This window comes from Barbus barbus, assembly GCF_936440315.1.
Source record: "Barbus barbus genome assembly, chromosome: 50".
NCBI lineage: Eukaryota > Metazoa > Chordata > Actinopteri > Cypriniformes > Cyprinidae > Barbus > Barbus barbus.
Genome location: NC_136728.1, coordinates 2,487,385 through 2,509,612, shown reverse-complemented (window position 1 = coordinate 2,509,612; position 22,228 = coordinate 2,487,385). Strand labels below are relative to the sequence as shown.

General features: G+C 39.3%; 1 protein-coding gene across 1 annotated transcript in view; it reads right to left on the bottom strand.

Moving 5' to 3' along the window:
• kif21a (kinesin family member 21A) overlaps positions 1-21,768 on the bottom strand; it is a 56,556-nt gene extending 34,788 nt beyond the window's left edge. The window contains exons 1-5 of the mRNA XM_079414293.1: positions 21,508-21,768; positions 2,120-2,342; positions 1,371-1,553; positions 365-514; positions 152-286 (exon numbers count right to left, since the gene is read on the bottom strand). Coding sequence (XP_079270419.1) covers positions 152-286; positions 365-514; positions 1,371-1,553; positions 2,120-2,342; positions 21,508-21,551 — 735 coding nt within the window. The 5' untranslated portion in view covers positions 21,552-21,768. The remainder of the gene's footprint in view (positions 1-151; positions 287-364; positions 515-1,370; positions 1,554-2,119; positions 2,343-21,507) is intronic.
• Between the last annotated feature and the right edge of the window lie 460 nt (positions 21,769-22,228).

Genomic DNA, 22,228 nt, shown 5'->3' with positions numbered 1-22,228 from the left:
ACATGAAAAAGTGAATTAAAACATGAAAAATGGACTAGATGGTGTTTGTTCAAAAATAGCAGCATTTTCTCCTGTTAAATTTAGGTGTGTTTCTACTCAATATGGCAGCTGTAGGAATGTGACCGCAATAACTTAATATGACGGTACTTACGTTTTCTGCGGGTGCACAAACACGCACTTGGCAGACGTGAATGGTGAAGATGGCGTGAGATCGAGAGCTCTGTACATTCATCTGAGTGCTAGCAGTGGTGCGGGAGAGAGCGCCCAGCTTCAGACACTGCATCATCTGCAACACACACGCAGTCACTTACACTTTATGCATAATATATGGAGACAATGTCTTGGAGAAATCGCTGTCTCTCACTTCTGCCTCTGAGGAGACTGTGCGTGTTGTCACGCCTACAGTGTAGATGCTGCCGCTGGCGTCCTCGTGGATTTTAATGTGAGATTTCTGTTTCCTCATCTCCATGTCACGTGTGGTGTCGAAGAGATCCAACACCTCCTCATTATACAACTGAAGATACATAGAGAGAAGACAGACCATACAATATTAACTATACAATTCATATTGAATATTAATCATATGTAATATTAATATAATGTATATTGATTATGAATGTAATTTAGGTTTAAGCAATTTTGTTACGGGCTTTTGCCATTTTTATCAGTTATAAATATAATATAATAAGTATAATAATATATATATATTTATTATTAACAATTAGTCGGGAGTAATCGCATCCAAAATAATAGTTTTTGTTTACATAGTATATGTGTGTGTACTGTGTATATTTATTATGTATATACACATACACATGGGTTGTGTGTATATCCATTATATATCACTTATTATGTCCTAATTACCCAACTGAAGATACACACGGGTACCATATAATATTGATAAAACAGTTAAAATTATTGCTATTTTCTCTAAATACATGATGTTCAATTATCATTTTAATTCTAGTTTGTTTTAGTGATTTTATCTCATTTTGTTTTGCAATATTTACTCCTTTTTTTAATTTAGTTATTTTACTTTATATTTTCCTTCAGTTTTAGTAATTTTAGTACTTCAGATTATTTTATTTTAGTTAGTTGCCAATGCAAATGTTACCTTTACGTTTTATTACAATTTTCATTTTAGTAATTTCAATTACATTTTATTTCAATATAATAAAAACTAATTAAAAAACATATATATTTTTATGTTCTAAACCAAATTTGACGGTGTCTTCACATGACCGCTATCTCAACCAAAGGCATGAGTTTAGGCAGGACTATCTAGTTTGTCTGACCAATGGTAGTTACGGACGAGAACAAAAGGATCATTCAAATAATCAAGTAAAGCACCGTCCACAAAAGCTCTGTACCTCCAGAAACTGTGCGCTGATCTTGAACTCTGGGACGGGTCGACCCTGATCTGCGGCCGCCTGGCGTCTCTGCTCGACGCCTTTATAGAGGTGGCTGACCGCCCGCGGGATGATGCCCAGCTCCTCGTCTAGTATGGACACATCAAAGCCCGTGCCCATCGTATACGTCTTCCCCGACCCTGTCTGAGATCCAACATTTGATCAGTGTCAACACTTTCAACCCTTTAATAAACACTTTATTATGTGGTTCTTTATGTATTTTATAACTGTGCAGGTTGAACACAATTATAGCTGTGATGTAAAAGTATACGACAATATTTCCCTGTTTAATACTGGAAAGCTGCGTTGACACAATCTGCATTGTAAAAAGCGCTATATAAATAATAGTAACTTGACTATTGCATTTAAATAATAAATACATTTGACATCACATTTAATAATCTTAGTACAGTTATTGTCTAGAGAGGGTGGCACATGTTTCTTTCTGCTGGAGTTCAATGTGTCTGTCTGGAGGATGAGCGAGACGGTTGATAAATCAGGATTAACACAGGGAGAGACAAATGCAGGTCACAGGCAACACTGGCCATAAATGAGACAGACGACATGAAGAATATATGAATGTCAGAGCAGAGCTCGCGCACGTGAAACTAGGTCAATTCCAGACCCCTTTAACCTGTCGTCTTAAATGATCCTGATGTAACCAGACGTGTCAAAGTCAACATGAAATGGCATTTTCTAGAAACACAAACCTGTCCGTAGGCAAAAATAGTGGCATTATAACCCTCAAAACAGCCTTCGATGAGTTTCTCAGTGCAGTTGGCATAGATGGTGTCCTGCATCGAGTCCATGTCAAACACATAGTCATACGTGAAGGCCTTGTCCTTTCCCAGAACCACGTGGGGTTCGCCAGGGGTCACAAATGTGCAGATGTGACATCCTTCAATCTTTTCCTTTGCCAGCTGAGGACGAATCCTGTGACGCACAGAGAGAGAGACATGAAATATCCTAAAATGACTTGCACAGTCACGCTGAATAACAATGAGAACCTCCTGATGTGTTGATAACGTGCAAATTAGTCATCTAAAATAGGACTGTAATTACTGGGTGTCTGACTGCATAGAATAACATGTCTAGCAAGAAATTTTACATTTTAATGATAAAATGTTTGTCAGTTTGATCTAAACAAAGAGATGCTTCCTCACATTCAGCAAGATACAAAAAAAAACTAAGATTTGATTCATACGGAGACCCTAAGAGCTCATGTTGGTGAAAAAAATATTTTTCAAATCTTTTGCGTTCTCTCGCAAAGATGTTTGCATTCCCTCGCAAAACATTGCGTTCTCTCGCAAAGCAAACATCTTTGTGAGAGAACGCAAAGTTTTGTGAGGGAACGCAAACATCTTTGCGAGAGAACGCAAAGTTTTGTGAGGGAACGCAAACATCTTTGTGAGAGAACGCAAAGTTTTGTGAGGGAACGCAAACATCTTTGTGAGAGAACGCAAAGTTTTGCGAGGGAACGCAAACATCTTTGCGAGAGAACGCAAAGTTTTGTGAGGGAACGCAAACATCTTTGCGAGAGAACGCAAAGTTTTGCGAGGGAACGCAAACATCTTTGCGAGAGAACGCAAAGTTTTGCGAGGGAACGCAAACATCTTTGCGAGAGAACGCAAAGTTTTGTGAGGGAACGCAAACATCTTTGCGAGAGAACGCAAAGTTTTGTGAGGGAACGCAAACATCTTTGCGAGAGAACGCAAAGTTTTGTGAGGGAACGCAAACATCTTTGCGAGAGAACGCAAAGTTTTGCGAGGGAACGCAAAAGTTTTGAAAAATATTTTTTCCTCCCACCCCAAAATCTTTCCACCACCATGAGCTCTTAGGGGCTCCGTAGATTCATACTTGCAGCTACATAAGCTTGATTTCTCAAGTTTGTATTGATTTCGTAATGTGAAACAAGCAGCACATTTTTACTGTATTCATTGTAATCTATGGAAGCCCATTTCCGCCACTGAATAAAAATAAAAAAAAGTTAGTGACTTTTTATTTTTTTTCAAAGAATTTTGAGATATAAACTTGCAATTGCGAGATAAAAACTCACAATTCTGACTTTCTCAGAATAGCGTGATATAAACACAATTGCGATTTATAGTCTCAATTGCGAGATAAAAACTCACAATTCTGGCTTTTCCTGGCAATTGCGAGTTTATATCTTACAATTCTGACTTTCTCAGAATTGCGTGACAAACTCACAATTGCAAATTATAAACTCAAAATTGTAATTTATAAAGTCACAATTGCGAGATTAAAAACTCGCAATTCTGACTTTTTTTCATTCCAATTTTGAGGTGTGGGGAAAGACTGATATGTTCTCAGAATTTATATCTCGCAATTATGACTTTTTACGATTGCGAGTTTTTATTGTTGGCTAAAAAGTCACAATAACCTTTTTTATTTTTTATTCAGTGGCGGAAACGGGCTTCCACAGTAATCTGTAAAAATTAAAGTTATAATAAATCTAAGCGGACATGTAATTTTACACTATAATACTTTACAAAATACAAATGTTGTATGTAAAATACACAAATAAACAATACAATTTACCACGAAAAACCATATTTAATTCAACAAGGCAATACATTAGCATTTTTTATGTACTGCTAAAAAAATCCAAACCACCTTATCATTTTCAGTGAGCAAATGCAAACTGACATTCCCAGAGTTCCCTGTATGCAAGACTTTACTTGAGAGATTGACCATTATTCAGTTTTACCGATACGTTTTTTGATATAGTTGGATATATTTTTTGTAGAACCACATCCACAACTTGAACATCAAATTACTTTAATTACAGCCATTAATGCTGAAATGAGATGTTTTGCAGATATTCTTGAGATGTAGTTTTATCTTCACATTAAAAAGCGAGACAAACTCACAGACACACATAAATCAAATACCGCAATCGATAACAAAAAAAAGAAAAAGAAAAAAAAAAATCTATATTGGTCCATCTCTGCGTTTGGTCTCTAGAAGTCTCTATGATATTCTGGTAATAAAATATGGCTCTGGTCCTTTTCGATCCATCTTTCATCTTGTTTACCAAGCAAAAACTGTTAGTCCAATCAATTGTAACATCACACATCTCTTTAACAAGCCATACAATTTGAGGTATCATTTATGTCTGTAGCACACCGAGTTTAATACTTAGCGGTATGGTTTGTTCAAATCGCCAGTCTGCAGCAACGGTGATGCTTGCATGGCTCAATAAACACCACTAAAAAGAGACGCTGATGTCACTTTCTGTGGCGCACCTGACAGCAGAGGCTGAGCTTTCACTCGGACTGTGAGAGACGCTTTTGTTCAGAGCACAATTCACTGACAGCAGCACAGAGAGACTATTGTGAGTGTGTTTGATACTGGATCTGTCCTGTACTGAACACCAGAGAGAGAGACAGATATGTGGGTGAGAGACACATAAGCAGAGGATGGGTTGGAGCCAGTCTGTAAGATCAGTATTGTTTGTGTTTTAAACCAGGGCAACATAATTCATATCGTAGTTCTATACAGGGTAACGTCTACAAAAAGTACTATAAAGAACAGACTGAAATGTGTGCTACTATTCACATCTTTATATCTGCACTAAGTCACAATGTCTGAACACTGAACTTAATCAAAATTTTATCCATTCATTCTCCTGCTGCTTATCTGGGATCCGGTCATGGTGACAGCAGGCTGAGAATGGCCCGCTTTTTTCAGAGGGATGCCAAGGTGTTGAAATAATCCAGCGTGTCTGACCCTGGTCTCTTCCCAGTTGGACATGACCAGAACCCCTCCACTGGAAAATGTCTGGGAGACATTCAAAGCAGATGCCTGAACTAGGGATGCACCGAATGTACGGCAACCAAAATTATTTGTCCGAAAATAGCAAAAAAGCACTTTCGGTGTTCGGCCGAACAAGCTAATAAATTAACAATAACATGATGCTATCAAATAGCAACCAGCGTACAGTGAGAGGCGCACACTCTTTATAATGCAGCAAACACGTCGACAGTGTGGAAGCATTTAAAACTGTCCGAGAAAGACGCAATAATCATTACAAGCACTGACAGCGAGAGACTGTTTAGTGCTGCATCGCATGTCTTCGATGAGAAGAGGAAGGGTGGTTGTTGTTGGTTACTGTATGATGACTGAAATCGCGAAATGGCCTTAAACAATTAGTAAAGAAACTGCAGAATATTATGTTTTCTAACACATGTACGAATTGCAGGTATTCTGACAGCGCTATCTGCTTGTTAGCCAGGGTTCAAAGCGCAAGGAAGGTTGAAACATTGTTAGTTGCTCAGTAACATTTTTATGAAGGCATGTGAGAGTGTGATACGTGCAACGAACATCTTCCCAAATTCATAATGAGAATCATTATAAATCTGCTGTTGTCAACAAAAAGAAGCATTGAGGTCTTCCTGCAGGTTAGAGAAAAAGCAAGACATCTAACAGTATTCATAAATGTTACTATTGTAATTTTACTGTTGTTCTGTAAATTAAAATAATAAAGTAAAGCAATAATAGTAATTACAACAGCTCTATTAATACATGTATTATGACATTCACACATAGGGTTTTAAAAGAATTATCTTCTGCTCAGCAAGGCTGCATTTATTCGTACAGTAAAAATACATGCTTTATACAAGGGGTCTCAAAAATGGCCAACAAATATTATTTATCTAAGTTATTAATTTTAAGTTAAATTGTGCTGTGTTTTTGCAAGGTTTGCTAGAATGTAAAAAAAAATGTTAAATAATTATTTATAAAGTGTTGTTTTGTAATTAATTTCTTCTTTGAAAAGCAAGACAAAACAGTAAAAAGCACATTTTGGCTATTTAATTTATAAATTGGGGAAAAAAAATAATTGGCAAAATACAGTACATGGAGAAAAATTAGGTAAAAAACATGTTCGGTATTCAGTCTTCAGCCCTTTGTTTAATTTTGTTCGGTTTCAGCTTCAGCCAAGAATTTTCATTTCGGTGCATCCCTAGCCTGAACCAACTGAACTGGCTCCTTTCGGCTCTGTGGAGCAAGGGCACTATACAGAGTCTCTCTCATTTGTCAGAGCTTCTATCTCTCATATTTTGCTCAGACACCCTTTTGAGAAAACACATTTCAGCTGCTTGAACTTCATTGTTTTGGCCATTACTTAAAGTTCATGAGGGATGGAACATAGATCAACTGGTAAATCGAGAGTTCTTGGGACTCCTTCGGACTCCACTCCGGCCTCACCATAACAGTCCGATTCAACAACCAATCTACTGCCACCACTCCTCCTTTCTATCGATCTCGGTCTCATGATGCTTAGACCTGCCCTCACTTATGAACAAGAACTCAAGATACTTGAACCCCTCTACTTGGGGAAGCAGCTCACTCCCTACTTAAAGTGGGTAATCCATCTTTTTCCGGCTGAGAACCAAGGCCTCAGATATGGAGGTGCAGACTAATATCACCAGGCAAAGTCAGCAAGTTCCCATCCTGACTTACAAGAGCCTGCACCAGCCTAAACTTCCTAAAATAAGCCAACTGGTGGTTTGCAACAGTGACAGACAGCAAGAACCTTCCAGCAACAGCTCAAATTACACAATAGAGGCTTTAAACAAAGCCCACTCGGACTCCATGTCTCCAGCCTCACTCAGGATCAAGGCGTAGCTCTTCTGGAGGTGGGATTTAAAGATCTTCTAGACAGAATCCTCTGCCAAACATTCCCATTTCACCCAGATGATTTGCTTTGGTTTCCCCAAGTCTGTCCAAAAGCTTTCAGACCCCCGTCATCTTATTCAACTTATTCAGCTCTGCTTGTCTCTTTACCAAGTGTGCAAAATATACGGCCACAGGTCCAATGATATAACAACAAATTCAATCTTCAAACTTTGGCCTAAAATGGTCTAGAAGTAGGTACACAGAGTTTGTTCTGGCCAATCCATTCTGAGCACAGGAGTCCTACAACAGAATACCTTTTGGGAAACGCACCCCAGGTCTCTTCGTCGTCACCAACTTGAGTTTTGACATCACTCTTACCCCTTTTCCACCAAGGCAGTTCCAGTTCTGGTTCGGAGCCAGAGCCTAGTTTCAAAACGGTTCTTCGTCTTTCGACACCAAAAGCACCAGCTCTGAACCAGGAAAAGCGATTTGTAAGTAGCACCAAAACATTGCTGGGTTAGAAGGAAGAACCGCTTGTGTCAGGGGCTGGGGCGGGGTTAGATTAGATTAGATTCAACGTTGTCGTCACTGTGCAGAGTACAAGTACAGAGCCGATGAAATGCAGTTAGCATCTAACCAGAAGTGCAAATAACAAAGTATATAAATATAAAAAATATGTGTATATACATTAACTTTTATGACATATAGGGCAAGCTATAAGGGTAGAGGGGGAGAGACTAGCTCAGTGCAAATGACTGTGCATACAATTTAGGTTGCAAGGAAGTATAAACAGAAGGTGCATTATACAGTGAGGTATGTAAATAGCACATATGGCCAATGACCTTAATGGCATCCGGAAGTAGAAATGTGCAAGGGAATGTGCAAAACATCAGAGAAATGTGCAAAATAACAGAGGGAATAATAAGAACATTGTGAGTGAGGAGTGCAGACAGGTTATTGAACAGTGCAGTTTTGTTTTTGTTTTTTTAACCATTAGGTGGTCCATCTTGGATGTAGTGTTCAGCGCCTGAGATTGGAGTTCAGTAGGCTGACAGTTGAGGGAAAGAAACTGTTCCTGAGTCTGCTGGTGCGACAACGAAGGCTCCTATAACGTCTCCCCGATGGGAGAGGAGTGAACAGTCTGTGTTTGGGGTGAGAGGAGTCTTTGATGATACTTCTCACTCTCCTTAGGCAGCGTTTTTGGTAAATGTCTTTGATGAAGGGTAGCCCGACACCAGTGGTGTATTGGGCAGTTTTCACCACCCGCTGGAGGGCTTTCTGGTCCGAAACAGTGCAGTTGCCATACCACACTGTGATGCAGTTTGTGAGAATGCTTTCAATAGTGCAACGGTAAAAGTTCACCAGGATGTGGGGGAACAGGTGAGCTTCCCTTTGTTTCCTAAGGAAGTAAAGGCGCTGTCGTGCCTTTTTGATCAGTATGGATGTATTGAGGGTCCTGGAAACATCCTCAGAGAGATGGACGCCAAGGAACTTGAAGCTCGTCACGCGCTCCACTTCGTACCCATCAATGTAGATGGGAGTGTGTGTGTGGTCCTTCTTAGTCCACCGGTGGTCTACAATCCGCTCTTTGGTCTTCTGGGTGTTGAGTGCAAGGTTGTTGTTGGCACACCACGTTGCTATATGATGAACCTCATCACTGTAGGCCGTCTCATCATTGCCGCTGATCAGGCCTACCACTGTGGTGTCATCTGCAAACTTGATTATGGAGTTAGAGCCATGTACAGGTATGCAGTCGTGGGTGAAAAGAGAGTAGAGAATTGGGCTCAGTACACAGCCCTGTGGTACCCCAGTGTTTAGAGTGAGGACGGAGGAGGTGTGGTTACTGATCCTAGCAGACTGTGGTCTGTTGGTGAGAAAGTCCAGGGTCCAGTTACAGAGGGAGGGGGGGATGCCAAGATCAATGAGCTTGGAGATCAGCTTGGATGGGATCACTGTATTGAAGGCGGTACTGAAATCAGTGAATAGCATCCTGACATATGTGTTGGTTCTGTCCAGGTGCGTCAGGGCAGAGTGGAGAGCTGAGGCGATGGCATCCTCAGTTGACCTGTTGGATTTGTAGGCGAACTGGTATGGGTCCAGTGTTGGGAGCAAGCATGTTTTCCGGCGGGAAAGAACCAGCCTCTCAAAACACTTTGCAATAATGGGAGTAAGAGCAACTGGGCGGAAGTCATTGAGGGTCACTGCACCAGCATGTTTTGGTACAGGTACAATGGTGGCTGTTTTGAAGCAGTTGGGAACAATGGCTTTGGCCAAAGAGAGGTTGAAAATGTTGGGGAAGACCTCAGCCAGCTGTTTTGCACAGGCCCTAAGCACCCAGCTTTATGGGAGTTCACCTTACGCAAGGTGGCGCACACGTCACTGGTGGAAAGTGTGAGCGGCAGGTCGTCATGTTGATGGGTGGTTCTGTGTTTACACGATCAAAGCAAGCATAAAAGTTGTTCAGTTCGTCAGGTAGGGTGGCATTGCTGTTTGGGGGTGTACTGTTTGCTGGTTTATAGTCTGTGAGGGCATGGATGCCTGTCCACATTCGCCAAGGGTCATTGTTTTTAAATCTGTCCTCAATGCGCAGTTTGTAATTGTTTTTAGCTGATTGAATTCCCCTCTTCAGATTGGACCTGGATAAGCCGTAAGCTTCACGGTCGCCAGATTTGAAAGTGGCGTCAGGTGCCTTCAGCAGGAGCCGGACTTCCTTGTTCCTCCAGGGTTTCTGATTGGGGTACAATTTAATTACTTTATGGGTGGTTACGTTGTCAACACATCTGTTGATATGATGCAGAACAGAGCTGGTGTAGGTGTTAACATCTGTGTGGGAGTCCAGTGTGGCCCGAGAGCTTTTGGATCGCTCTCACGGTGCTTTAGTGTGTTGCATGCCGATCGATCGGTCTGCGTGGCAATGATGCACCTCGAACATGCCTGTTGTGTTCAGCACTGCCGCACATAAGCACAAAACACAGTCAGAATCTTTCCCTCTGTGACACAAATCACAGAGAGATCCCCCTCTTGACTACCGAGTTAAAGTTCATAACCATGGCGCAGAGTCGGGTTATGAGTATTCCCACATCCTCTAGTTGCCTCTCATCCTGGCCGACTGCAGAGAAGGAGCTTGTCCAACCCCTATCCAGGTGTTTGTTTCCAGAGCCCGAGCTATGTCTGGAGGTGAGGCCATCTATATCTGGCTGGTATCACTTAACCTCCTGCACCTCTGACTCCTTCCCCATCACAGAGGTCGCATTCCATGTGCCAAAAGCTAATTCTGCAACCAAGGTCCTGTCTTCAGGACCCCTTCTCCGCCTGCCGCTCATTGTATATTGCATCAGGTCCCCTTTTCTTCCCCTAGCAGTTGGTGAGGTCACAAGTACCACTCCTCCACTGGGGCTGGTGCCAGAGCCGGACCCCAGTTGGTATTTTTTTTTGTTTTTGGCTAAGCCTAACTGTGCCGCATGGGCCAGAGCCGGTAAATAACTAATGTCGTAGGATATAATATACACATAATTGCTCTGGCTAACTCCACAGACAGCACAACTAACAAGCATAATTCAGAAATAAAATTAATATTACAATTGCATACCAAATATCCAAAACAACTAAATCAATATTCTGAATATCCTATGTTGACCAGTGTAAATATGAATAACACCAATGAATAAGATTTAATAGGGTCTTTTTCAGGGAGCAATTTCATAACATTTTATAACCCTATCCCAAAATGTTCATCTTTCCAATATAAATATCACTGTTATTTGCAGCAATTTACATACAAATCTTTGAACTCATTACACTAATGAATGCAATAAAATGCTCCATTATTAATCCCAAAATTATTAAGAAAAGAATTCTGAAATTAGATGTCTATAGACAAGTCTCTGCCTGTGATGTTCACATCCCTGAGGCAGCTTCATACAGACGGTATAAATCATTAAAGTGTGATCTCTAGACAGCCTTTCACTACTCCTGGCTGCATTTTAAGAGGAACCTGGATCATCTTTCTTTTCCAAAATTCCAAACTAATCCCAGATGAAAGAACAGATGACAGTAATCACGTAAAGTGCAAAAAAAATATAACATCAGACTAGAACTATATAATCAATGCATGTCACCAAGAGAGGAAGAGAGAACGATTTAGTTGAATTTGTTATGGATGGACAGGCTTGCATTATGCAGGAATCAGCACCACAGCTCTCTCTGTCCCTCTCTTTGTGTCATGAGTGCGGTTTTCCTGCCCTGTGACAGAATGTAGGCCACTACTGGATCTGCTGCTGTTTAACCTTAATTCCTCATTCACACGCACTCATTTCTGAGTTCACAGCGATTTTTGACTTTTAGCTCAAATGAATGATTATTACAGTGTCCACATTCATGTTTCTGTAAACACAATAATGAAAAAAACACTCATCCCTGTCAGCAGTCCCTGACAGTGACAGTCATTATAAAGGACGTTGCTTTTTTTAAATAAGCCTGTGGTTTGTTTTAAAACGAATAAGCAAGACTGCTCTGTTCAGCATTGTATATAATATAAGGATATTGGATATTTTGGGCATTTTATAGGATTGTGACTTTCTGTGTGTTAACCTATCACACAAATCTCCAGAGCTGCTGAGCTATTTCCAGCAGCATTTCATTTGGAATATGTAGCTTATTAAAAACTTATCATTAAACACACAGAAACAAGGTCTTCAGTCAGTACTGCACTAAAAGAAAGCTAGTACACTAGTACCGCCTTAGTGAATCGATAAATTGAATATTTTAATAGGAATAGACTAACATTAAAATTGTGGCCTATATGGATAAGCTGATAATTATTTTCATATGTTATGGCTGATATCTGATTAATGGCTATTTTGCACATAAACTAAAAAGAGAACAATAAAAAATATCATCAATCAAATCAAATTAAGAATTAAAAAAATAAAAATGCTATTCAAAAGTATACAAAACAAAATTTATTTTATAAATATAATATTACATTTAAAATATTACATTTAACAGTGTTATTGAAAAATTCTTGTTTTAAAAAAAATAAAGTGAATGTTGACATGTGGTGTTCGCATGATGACAAATGTTCATCATTGCACTGTTCATTCCTGAATATTAATAGTGATCAAAAATGTGTTTGGGGCATGAGAATGCCCATAGCAGGAATGAACCAGTGGTCGTATCTATGCCGACAGACAGTCTCTATGTGACACAGCTATTGATGCAGTGCAGTGAGGCGTGAGGAGTTTGCGAGCGCATACAAAATAACAGCATGTGTGAGAGCCAAGAGACGAGAGCACTGGCTTAATTCTGTCCCACAGGCCTCCCGAGACCCACTCGAGGGAAAACCGGCCCTGAATACAGCATGAGATATAATGAGAGTAAACAGATATCAGATGGACCCAGATGCATTGTGGGATAAAGCTGAACAGTCCGGCTGAAATAATCGGCCTGTTCTTTTCTGTCTTGGCAGTTTATCAAACATTTCTAGTGAAATCACAGTCTCAGAGACATTTGGAAGAGCATGAAAAGGCAGAGGGCAACAGGTACGATTGGTAAAACTAATGGCGTCCTGAAAGGTTTTCAAGTGAGAGAGCGTTCTTTGTTCTTTAACTAGAGCACGACGTCAAACTCAATCCAAATGCATTTGACTTGTTGCTATTTTATCCCACAGTACAGCAGAAGTGTCTAGAGGCTGTCAGACAGGTGCATTCTAGGTTTCAGAAGGCTGTAAACAGTGAAGATACCACACACACATGGGTCTTTCCCCTGCAGACAATGTTATGGCAGCTTTCACCTGATGACAACAGCTATAGCAACACCATTACACATCATCACACATATGAAAACATGTCTGTGCAATATTGCATTTTAAAAGATATTCACATAGGGAACTGTTATGCTAAAATTGTAATAATATTTCCCAATATTTAATGTATTTTTGATCAAATAAATCTGGTCATAGTGTGCATAAGACACTTCTTCCAAAAATATTTGAATTTTGTTATTATTATTATTCTAAACATTTGACCAGATGACCACTACACCAACAGGAACTTAAAGCTGCAGTCCGTAAGTTTTGCCTCTTTGTCGCCATCTCTGTTTGAAATTGGAATTATCTTCCGTGCGTGGGGTTGTACTCCGGCATGGCTCCAGCATGGATGAATCTAATGTCTGGCTGTCAGTCACCGTTCCGGTATAGATACTGTACTTAGGAATCACAGATTCTAGCCTATGTCTTGGAATATATGACCGGAATAAGAATTTTCACCGTATATTGCCATCTCAACAAGTAAGTAACAAGTCTGCCATATTTGTTCTGACCAGATGTAATCAGTAATCAGATGTACATTTAAAACTGGAATATAATTTAATTTCATTCACGTGTTTCATAAACACAGTCCTTTCTGGATTACAATCCACCATCAAAATGATAAATTTAATTATTCTAGCTGCATTGAGAAAAGGCTATAAACGATCCGCCGCCTGCAGGATCCTCGCCTGCGATAGCCTACTAGCCGGGACAAATTCTTTATGTTTACAGACGTGACGTAATGACTCAGTGCCATGGTCGAATTTCCCACGAAAACCTACCCATACCACTCAAACTAGAAAACATTATTATAAGATAACCGTTGCGATAGTTTTGAATGCTGGCTGGTTATGTACTTGTTCAAATATTGATTTTGATTCATAAAGTATTTTGAATATTTGATTAACCCAAAAAAGTTACGGACTGCAGCTTTAAATAACATTGCATTCTATACAATACATAGACAATAATATGGAGTTGGACCCCTTGGTTATAACAGCTATAACAGCTTCCACTCCAAGAAAGCTTTTCACAAGGTTTTGGAGTACTTCTGTTTTTTTTGTTTTTTTGCGCATTCATCTACAAACCCGATTCCAAAAAAGTTGGGACACTGTACAAATTACGAATAAAAAAGGAATGCAATAATTTACAAAATCTCATAAACGTATATTTTATTCACAATAGAATATAGATAACGTATCAAATATTGAAAGTGAGACATTTTGAAATGTCATGCCAAATATTGGCTCATTTTGGATTTCATGAGAGCTACACATTCCAAAAAAGTTGGGACAGGTAGCAATAAGAGGCCGGAAAAGTTAAATGTACATATAAGGAACAGCTGGAGGACCAATTTGCAACTTATTAAGTCAATTGGCAACATGATTGGGTATAAAAAGAGCCTCTCAGAGTGGCAGTGTCTCTCAGAAGTCAAGATGGCAAGAGGATCACCAATTCCCCCAATGCTGCGGTGAAAAATAGTGGAGCAATATCAGAAAGGAGTTTCTCAGAGAAAAATTGCAAAGAGTTTTAAGTTATCATCATCTACAGTGCATAATATCATCCAAAGATTCAGAGAATCTGGAACAATCTCTGTGCGTAAGGGTCAAGGCCGGAAAACCATACTGGATGCCCGTGATCTTCGGGCCCTTAGATGGCACTGCATCACATACAGGAATGCTACTGTAATGGAAATCACAACATGGGCTCAGGAATACTTCCAGAAAACATTGTTGGTGAACACAATCCACCGTGCCATTCGCCGTTGCCGGCTAAAACTCTATAGGTCAAAAAAGAAGCCATATCTAAACATGGTCCAGAAGCGCAGGTGTTTTCTCTGGACCAAGGCTTATTTAAAATGTACTGCGGCAAAGTGGAAAACTGTTCTGTGGTCAGACGAATCAAAATTTGAAGTTATTTTTGGAAAATTGAGACGCCATGTAATCCGGACTAAAGAGGACAAGGACAACCCAAGTTGTTATCAGCGCTCAGTTCAGAAGCCTGCATCTCTGATGGAATGGGGTTGCATGAGTGCGTGTGGCATGGGCAGCTTGCACATCTGGAAAGGCACCATCAATGCTGAAAGGTATATCCAAGTTCTAGAACAACATATGCTCCCATCCAGACGTTGTCTCTTTCAGGGAAGACCTTGCATTTTCCAACATGACAATGCCAGACCACATACTGCATCAATTACAACATCATGGCTGCGTAGAAGGAGGATCCGGGTACTGAAATGGCCAGCCTGCAGTCCAGATCTTTCACCCATAGAAAACATTCGGCGCATCATAAAGAGGAAGATGCAACAAAGAAGACCTAAGACAGTTGAGCAACTAGAAGCCTGTATTAGACAAGAATGGGACAACATTCCTATTCCTAAACTTGAGCAACTTGTCTCCTCAGTCCCCAGACGTTTGCAGACTGTTATAAAAAGAAGAGGGGATGCCACACAGTGGTAAACATGGCCTTGTCCCAACTTTTTTGAGATGTGTTGATGCCATGAAATTTAAAATAAACTTATTTTTTCCTTAAAATGATCAATTTTCTCAGTTTAAACATATGATATGTCATCTATGTTGTATTCTGAATAAAATATTGAAATGTGAAACTTCCACAACATTGCATTCTGTTTTTATTCACAATTTGTACAGTGTCCCAACTTTTTTGGAATCGGGTTTGTAGTAGAGCATCTGATGTCGGATGAGATGAACTGGCTCTCCATATCAATTCATTCCAATGGTGTTTGATTGGGTTAAGGCCAGGGCTCTTTGTGGGTCGGTCAAGTTCTTCCACACCAAACTCATCCAACCATGTCTTTATGGGCCTTGCTTTGTACACTGGGTCACAGTCATGTTGGGATAGAAAAGGGTCTTCAGCAACTGTTCCCACAAAGTTGGAGGCATGGCATTGACCAAAATATCTTTGTATTCTGAAGCATTAAGATTTCCCTTCATTGGAAGTAAGGGGTCTAGCCCCATCCCTCTTCCACCAAAATTTACAGTTGGCACAATGCAGACAAGCAGGTGATGTTCTGCTGGCATCTGGCGGCAAACATAGTTCATAATTCATCACTCCACAGAACAGGTTTCCACCGCTCCAGAATCCAGTGATGGCATGCTTTATGTCACTCTATGGCCCCGATCACACCAAACGCGCTGCCTTTTTTTTTGATGACTTTTAAAAAAAATCAGCAGTGTGCTGCATTTTTTATGTTGCTAGGCAACCACCAAATCAGTGGTCCTGTCAGTCTAATCAAAGGATTATAGCGCGAGCGCTCTAAAATGTTTCGGTTTTGCTAAGTAAACTGACAAATTAGCAAAAACCTTAAAAAAAAATTCAGTTCCAGGTAACCCGCGACAGACACCAAATATTTCTCCTGCATCATTGCAGTCTCCTCCAGACTTTCTAAGCAGCGGTAAACTTTCGTAATCAAAGGTCCACCTCTCCATTCACAATGGAAAAAAATACGAACGAGTTGCTGTATTTTCAACTTCAGGCGCTCAGAGTGTTCCTGCAAAAACGCAGGATCTCTTCAACTGTGGTTGCGCAATGGAGTATTGGTGGCTTTTATACACCATGTGCAACAGCACTCGGTGACCCTGCTGCTGTTCCCAACTGACTTTGCAAAAGTGGCATCCTATCATAGTACCACAGTTGAATTCACATTCTCTTTAGAATGACCCTTTTTTCACAAATGCTTGTAAATGCAGACTGCATGGTGCTTGATTGTATACACCTGTGGCAATGGGTCTGACTGAAACATCAGAATTCAATCATTCAAAGGAACATATAAATAAAAAAATACAGGGGCTGGACAACTGAAACACCTTGTTTTAGACCACCATCATTTATTAGTATGGTCTAGAGAACCTGGGGCCACTGTCCTGCAGAGTTTGACTCCAATCCTAATCAAACACAAAGTATACGTCACATACATCTCAATAAACTGCTTTTCATTAAAAACAACCAACAAAAAAATACTGCAACACACAGTAATGTTCTGTATATTTGAGTAAAATCAGTAACAACAGACACTTCAGACCAGATCATCACTGCCATTCAAACTACCAATAAACTGCTTTACTTTCTATCGGTATAAGCAATCGGATTTATTTGTTCTCGTTCCAGTAACATAATCAAATAAAGTGGCATGGATTCAGCAGTGATTGGAAGGTTACTGAACGCATAATACAAAGATGAACGTGATAAGGTGAAGATTGCAGTAAGTCTACAGTAATGTTTGCCTTCTGTAGGAAGGCTGTAGGCAGTGAGGCATGATGTGTTTACAGAAGCTCTCTTAAAAACCAACAGCAGTCAAACGTCGCTGATCTCAATACATATACAGTATGTATGTATCATGCCCCCTGTAACTGTCTCTTACCTCAGTAACCCATGATGAGAAGAGACTGAAACACATAGAAATAGTATATGATGACATCTTAGCTTAATGTGCTCTAGATATAGACATAGATTGGACTTTAAAAGCAACACACAACCTGTCTGTGTTTGTTTATTCACAGCCGTTTGAGCTTGAGGGAATTTGATCAAATTTAGTTGTAAGGCCAAACAAACAGAGATACATTGAAAAGGCACAGAATGCAAGAACTCAAGCATGCGGGAAGTGAAGAGCAGTTCGCTGGGTGTGGTGAATGTGGTAAAACTACCCCACATCTGCTCTGCATGATATTGCTGCTTTCTAGACAAACTGCAATTACAGAGCAGAGATTCTGTTCCTGCCGCAGACCGGGAATATGTCCACATGGCCGCATAGTTTCTGTGTCACTGGGGTCACAGACTAACTGGAGAGCTCTCCGTTCTGTTGACACATCAGCTTCAGCTCAAAAAATAAAAAGATAAGAATACCGGTGCAAAAACTAGAGACCATGGTATGCTCAATTCATTCAAATGTTCAATTCATTTAGTAATTTTATTTAAACAAAACCAAACAATACAATATTATTATCTATATACCGTTCAAAAGATTTTTTGGTAGCACTTTACAATAAGCTTCTTTAGTCTACCTTATTTAGTGCATTACCTAGCAATGAGCAATACATTTGTTAAAGTGTTTATGAATCTTTGTTCCTGTAAGTTATGCACCCATTCATTATTAGTTCATGTAAGCTCTGGTTCATGATTAATTGATGCTTTAGAAAAAAATAATAACTTCTAGTTCATGTTAACTAATGCAACCTTATTGGAAAGTGTTACAGATTTTTTGAAAGAAATGCACACCAAGGCTGCAATTACACTATATTGCCAAAAGTATTGGCACCCCCTTCTAATGAACATGTTTGACTACTTTAGTAATTTCTATGAGTACAAATCTTAATGTTTAAGCATATAATGATATTCTAGGGAATTGTGTGCTTCTAATTTTATAGCAACAGTTTGGACAGAACCCTTTTCTATTCTAACATGACAGTGTCTCTGTGTATAAGACACGGTTCAGAAAGACATGATTCAGTCAGTGTGGAAGAACTCGTCCATATTTTACCCAGTGCTAGGTTATATTTAAATATCATGTACTTTACACCCTGATACTACTTTTTTTTCTTAATAGTTTTAAATGAATATATGCTACATTTTACGTTGATACCAAGTATATTTTGGTAAATAGGTTAAGCATTTCTGCAAACACTGTAAACATGGGTATAATATTTATTATGAATGTGACGTCAATGGACTAGATTAACGAGAGGAAGCACATCAGTCTCATTTCATCTCTATCTGTGAGGCATGAGAGCAGGGCTTTTATTTCATCACACAATGACATTTGCTCATGCAAGAGCCGCTGAAGAAAACTGCACTGTCATCCCCAGCTGCCTCTCCGACTGTACTGTAACCACGGGGGGGGTTTATTCACAATCACGGTACATCCACAAAATCAGCTTTAGGAAATCGGTCAAGCGCCTATATTTCTGCTTAAAGCTTTGTCAATGGTCTGTGAATGTAAGCAGATGAGACAAAAACTCTGATGTGTCAAAACTTCATATCTGCAGCTAAACCAACCTGCTGCTGTTTATGTCATTAATATTAAACAAAAAGAGTACTAACAAAAAATTATGTATATATATATATATATATTAGTGTCGTCAAACAATTAATCGCGATTAATCGCATCCAAAATAAAAGTTTGTTTACATAATATATGTGTACTGAGTATATTTATGTATATAAGTGCACATACATGCAGTATATATTTAGAAAATATTTACATGTACATTTATATAATATATAAATATATCTAATATATAAACATAACATATTTTTCCTAAATATAAACATGCATGTGTTTGTATTTATTTATACATAATAAACATACGCAGTATACACACACATATTATTTAAACAAAAACTTTTATTTTGGATGCGATTAATCGTTATTAATTGTTTGACGGCACTAATATATACACACATATATATATATATATATATATATACACTTTAGGCTACTTAAAGTACAGGGAAAAACTAAAAGCGACGTTAAATTAGTTTAATAAATTAATTTATATTCATAATTATACGTTTCAGAATAGTAGCGTCTTCAATTGCATATCATTTAAATAAGGCTAGTATATGTATTACATTAAATACATTTTCAGTTATTTGTGTTATTGTCAACCTATTTGTTTTTTAATGTTGCTGATGCTTTATTTTAATAATCAAAGGCTGTAAGATTTTGAAATTGACACAAATGTACCACACAATTTGCCAGCCTGACTGACATACAATAACAGTTCTCTGTTCTCTCTTATCGAGTTCAATTTCCTGTAACAGAAAACAGTCCAGACACAAATATAATCATTACTGTAAGCTAGATGAATTTATTTGACTGACCGGTAAACAACAAAATGCATCTCTGTAGACATCTGAAACACAAGGAACAGGCTGATCACAGATCTAACGCACAGATTCATCAATACATCTCTTCTTTCTTTCATTGATCATCTGTCAGTTAACTGTCTACTTTCAGCACAGAATGCCACTCAAACCAGTGACAAACACACAGCACTAAAGCAGCGTTTCTCAAATTATTTCATTGGTACATGTGGCTGATGCTGACAGTTGTTCAGATCTTCAGTTGTGCTGGATACTGCATCCTGATCGTGTGCAATTTCACATTTTCATTTCATTTTAGTGACATTAATTCAGCATTTCCTGCTCGGCGATATTTCGTCAGTGAAAGTCATTTCAATAGGAATGCACACAATCAGAAGATCTGTGAGGACAACATAGTTCCACACAGATTTGGCTCACGCAAACTTGCAGAAAGTGACTTGGCCACGCAATGCTAATGTTGTTAACATTAATAATTTGAGAATAAAGTAAAACAATAATAATAATTTGCACGGTGATATGAGCTAACCGATCTTTCGATTTAGTCGCCATTGGTAGCGTGATTTATTGTAATGCTTTTTTCCTCAGTTGGTCAGAACAAACATGGCAGATTTGTTACTTGCTTGTTCAGAAAGTTGTTATTTGGGTCATATATTCAAGACGTAGGCTAGAATCTGTGATTGTGAAGTACAGTCAACATCCACACCGGTGCGGTGACTGACTGACACATTAGCTTCATCCGCACTGGAGCCATGCCGGAGCACAATCCACGCAAGGAAGAGGTTTTTAAACAGAGATGGTGACAACTTACAGACTGCAGCTTTAAATGACTTAAATTGCATTACAGCCCTTACATCATTGAATATCAGAGCTGTCTGTTTACGGATCCCATAGGAATGAATGAGAAGTGCTGTAAACTGAATCCCACCCGTCGCAAAAAGTCAGTGACTTCTCCTATAAAACGACATTTTTGTTTGGTGTAAACTCTAAAAACGGTTTAATCCAAATGTGTTGTTTAGTGTAAAACATGTTGAAGATTGGCAGATACTGTAAGCTGTTGATTCATCAAATAGTGAGCGGTTTATTCAGCGTAGCGAAGCCTCTCCTCCATTGACATCCATTCAAATAAACCGGCCTCTTGTCTCCGTTCCGTTAGCATTAGCGTTATGCTTTTTTGGCTAAAGGTTGCAGGCTTGCCTTTTAGTGGCTTTGGTAAAGTGTCCATCCGTATCTGCCGGAAGGTCATCCGGGTACTTTTTGCCAAGGTTTTTTTTTTTTGGAAAACTATAAATTCAGACACACTACTTTTTTGGCATACAGATTTTCGCAGACAGTTTTTCACCTTATTTTTCCTGTAAGAGCGGGCGAGGTCATTTGTAAATTTAATGTGTATGGCTTCCGCTTCCAGCTCTTTGTAGCTGGATTTTGCTGCTTTATAAAGCAAACTATGGACAAATAAGGTGGATATGTGACGTTGCTCCTATTTGCCCCGCCCACTCAGAAATCTCATTGGTCCAAAATCACGCAACAATATAACTATGCACAACACATGAAATATCCTGATTGTTTGTCAACATACACAAAGAAATGATTTGTAGATGGAAACTTTCCATTGTTGCATGGTGTTAGGACACAGTGGTACAGTAAGAAATTCCATTTACTGATTTAGCGATTATACCTATAATATTGCACATAATTATTATAATCCTAATTTTCCATTGATTCCGGGGTGAACTGTAAGGCGCAAATGTGCATGGGCTGCAGCAGCAGGTGACAGCGCATCAGTAACGCACACTAGAGCTCGTGCCCTACCTGAGCGCCACGCGCACTGTGCTCTCGTCCTGTCCGCTTGACATGATTAGATCTTCATCGATCGATGGATGCTGGAAGTGCGCAGCAGTGCTCGGCTCATACACACACCAGCTCTGCTATATCCAGGGTTTTGATGTGCATGCACCCGCTACAGCAGCGATGCATTGCGATCACGCGAGATCATCCGCTCGTGCAGCGATCCTGAGCGCGTCCCGATCTCATCTGATCTACATGCTCGCTTCATGAAGACCCAGCCGCAATGCGTCACCAAACCACGCCTCCTGCAAGACCCCTGGAGGGTGACGTCACCGCACGCATGTGAGAGACATAATAGCTGTAGACTCCAGATAACTTCATATTGTGGGATATATCTGCACAGATGCTGGTGTGCTTAAGTCATTTCAGTTCAATTTAATTTTGAACCTAATTATTTTATTTGGTATTAGTATTAATTATATTTAATATGTTTATCATGCAACTGAATTTGTCATGATTTGTTCAACAGTTGATTATTATTGAACAGTAGAAATGATTGGTATGTCATTTTATTAGTTTATTATTTTTCTAAATATTGTGTTATAAATAATAGTGCTGTCAAACGATTAATCGCATCCAAAAGTTTTTGTATATGTATGTGTACCGTGTATACTTAATATGTATATAAATACACATACACACATGCATGTATATTTAATCAACATATTGTGTTTATATATATATA